Source organism: Drosophila willistoni (genome assembly GCF_018902025.1).
Source record: "Drosophila willistoni isolate 14030-0811.24 chromosome XR unlocalized genomic scaffold, UCI_dwil_1.1 Seg144, whole genome shotgun sequence".
NCBI lineage: Eukaryota > Metazoa > Arthropoda > Insecta > Diptera > Drosophilidae > Drosophila > Drosophila willistoni.
The window spans coordinates 9,532,791-9,535,241 of record NW_025814057.1 but is presented as its reverse complement, the minus strand read 5'-3'; the positions used below and the strand labels follow the sequence as shown (position 1 = coordinate 9,535,241).

General features: G+C 38.1%; 1 protein-coding gene across 1 annotated transcript; it reads left to right on the top strand.

The window, feature by feature from the left end:
• The first annotated feature begins 365 nt into the window (after nt 1–365).
• On the top strand, nt 366–1,030 carry LOC6639311 (V-type proton ATPase 16 kDa proteolipid subunit). The gene has a single exon (XM_002061721.4). The coding sequence runs from the start codon at nt 456–458 to the stop codon at nt 936–938; it is 483 nt and encodes a 160-aa protein (XP_002061757.1). The 5' UTR covers nt 366–455; the 3' UTR covers nt 939–1,030.
• The last annotated feature ends 1,421 nt before the right edge of the window (nt 1,031–2,451 follow it).

Here is a 2,451-nt window from a genome sequence, read left to right as displayed (position 1 = left end):
ACAAATTTCCATTTCCGGGTCCCTGCGCATTTTTAAGCTCAGTCCCCGATTTTTGGGGTTCATATTTTTCAATTTGTTTAATTGAAACAAGTGCGCGGTGTGGCAGACAGCGATACAGAGAGAGAGAGAGAGAGAGAGAGAGACACAGAGAGGTAAAGCGAGGAGAGAAAGGAAATTTGAAACCGCACAACTTCGATTTTCAATACCCTAAATGGTTTTTTTTTTTTATGCGGTTTATTCTCTTTCTTTACTTTCTCACTCTCTTTTTCTATGCGTTATATTCATAAATATATAAAAAGAAACTTTTCTTTATGTTCAATCCAAAAAAAAAGAGGGAAAGAAAATGAAAAAAAGGGCCCCAAGGTTTTTCTAATCAAACAAATATTTCAACTCAATTGAAATTGGCAAAAGAAAAACCAAACAACTTGTTCTTTCCTACTACTACTATTACTACGATGACTTCGGAAGCTAATCCAAATAATGATACGCCCGATTATGCCATATTTTGTGGCAGCATTGGTGCGGCATCGGCAATTATATTTTCAACACTTGGTGCCTCATATGGGACCGCCGTCTCGGCTATGGGCATTACCCAAATGGCTGTCGATCGCCCGGATTTGATTATGAAATCCATAATACCCGTTGTAATGGCTGGCATTATAGCCATATATGGTCTGGTTGTCTCCGTTCTCATTGCTGGCTCGCTGGATCAAGACTATACCATACAGAAGGGCTATATACAATTGGGTGCCGGTCTAGCTGTCGGACTTGCCGGGCTTGTGGCTGGCTTTGCCATTGGAATTGCCGGAGATGCTGGCGTACGAGGGACTGCCCAGCAGCCACGTCTGTTCGTTGGCATGATACTGATACTGATCTTTGCTGAAGTCTTGGGTCTATATGGGCTAATTGTGGCCATTTATTTGTATACCAAGTTGTGAGCTGTTGCTTGGTCATTAAATAAAGTTTCACGGTCCTCCATGGTTTCTCTTCCCACAATCTTTTTGTATTTAAAAGACTATATTTTTAAAAGGAAATTGTACTTTCAATATTGACTATTTCTTAAGACAATCGAAAGCATTTGCTTGAGAGAAATGAGATATTTCAACTGGATAATCTTTTCCTAGATTGAAGCAGACTTTGGAAAGTCCTTCAGGGAACTGAGATAAAATCAGTATTTTGTTTAGTAAATAGAGCTATTAGCTCGAGAGGATCCACTCGCAATGCTTAGTTAGGCAACATCTGTCAATCTGCTAGTATGAAGAACCTACAAAATACTCCTCCAAGGAACTGAGTTATCAATTTATGGCTTACAATGTGCAGGTTTAGAAATAACAATAGTTGCATTACGATAATAATTAATAACAACCCTAATAATAACTACTTTCAAGTACTTTGCAAATATTCATAGAAACTATCGGTGCCTAGTTTGATTAATTTTGCTTCAAATAAGTCAATGAAATGTTGATCCTTTCTATGGGACAGCATCATAGAAAGTCGTTGACCTAAATGGTAATGTTACTAGGTAACTGTCATTTCTTCTTTATTATAGGAATAACTTTCTTTCCAATCCCTTTTAAATTATCGAAAAACCATCATTGAACCTTTTCAAAATTCGTTGTGGCAAAGTTTTTGTATACTTTTATGCTAACCATCTCTCTTCTAGTCAATAATCTGTTACAAATTTCTGAAATCTTCTCAATCTTTTAATATTCTAATCCCATTTGAATGTTGGATCTGTGGGTGGAATTATAATAAATTTCTCTAATTAATGAACACACTCAATACCAATCAGAATTAATGTGAATACAGTGGCGATTCAATAGGAAAATCCACCCATTTTTCCACACACACACACATACATATTGACATCAGCATACAATTATATGAGAGTATCTGTATCTGGGACAGTAAGTCGTATGTGTGTGTGTGTGTGTGTGTGTGTGTGCCGGTGCGTGTGTCATTTTTGGCAAGTCATCACCAATTGGCATTAGCATTTGAAGTGTGTTTGCATAATAAATATGAGATAACATAAAATATCGATTCGATTTAACCACAAATCTCTTGAGAAGGCCTGCCCCCTTGCCGCCCCGCCCCCACCGTACACGAGCCAAAGCCACAAGAAGGAGCGTAACGTGAGAGAAAGAAGAACAAGAACGATAGGTAGGGATGATTGTGGGTGGGTTTCTCTTCTTTCTTTTTTCGGTTCGAAAGGAAAGGGACCAACGACGACCTCATCTCTTTCCTCTTCTCGGTCTCGGTGTGTGACATAGAAAGTAATAAACGAAATTTGCAATTTACTTTTGGATTCGAGGATTTATGTTTCACCTTCCTGAAGATAATTGTTTTCACTTCCTTTGCCACTCAATGAACTTTTAATGCTGAAATAACAGTAAAATGCGTGTGGCAATAGAGGGAATAGAGGGATGGATGGGTATGGGAATGGTTTTTTGG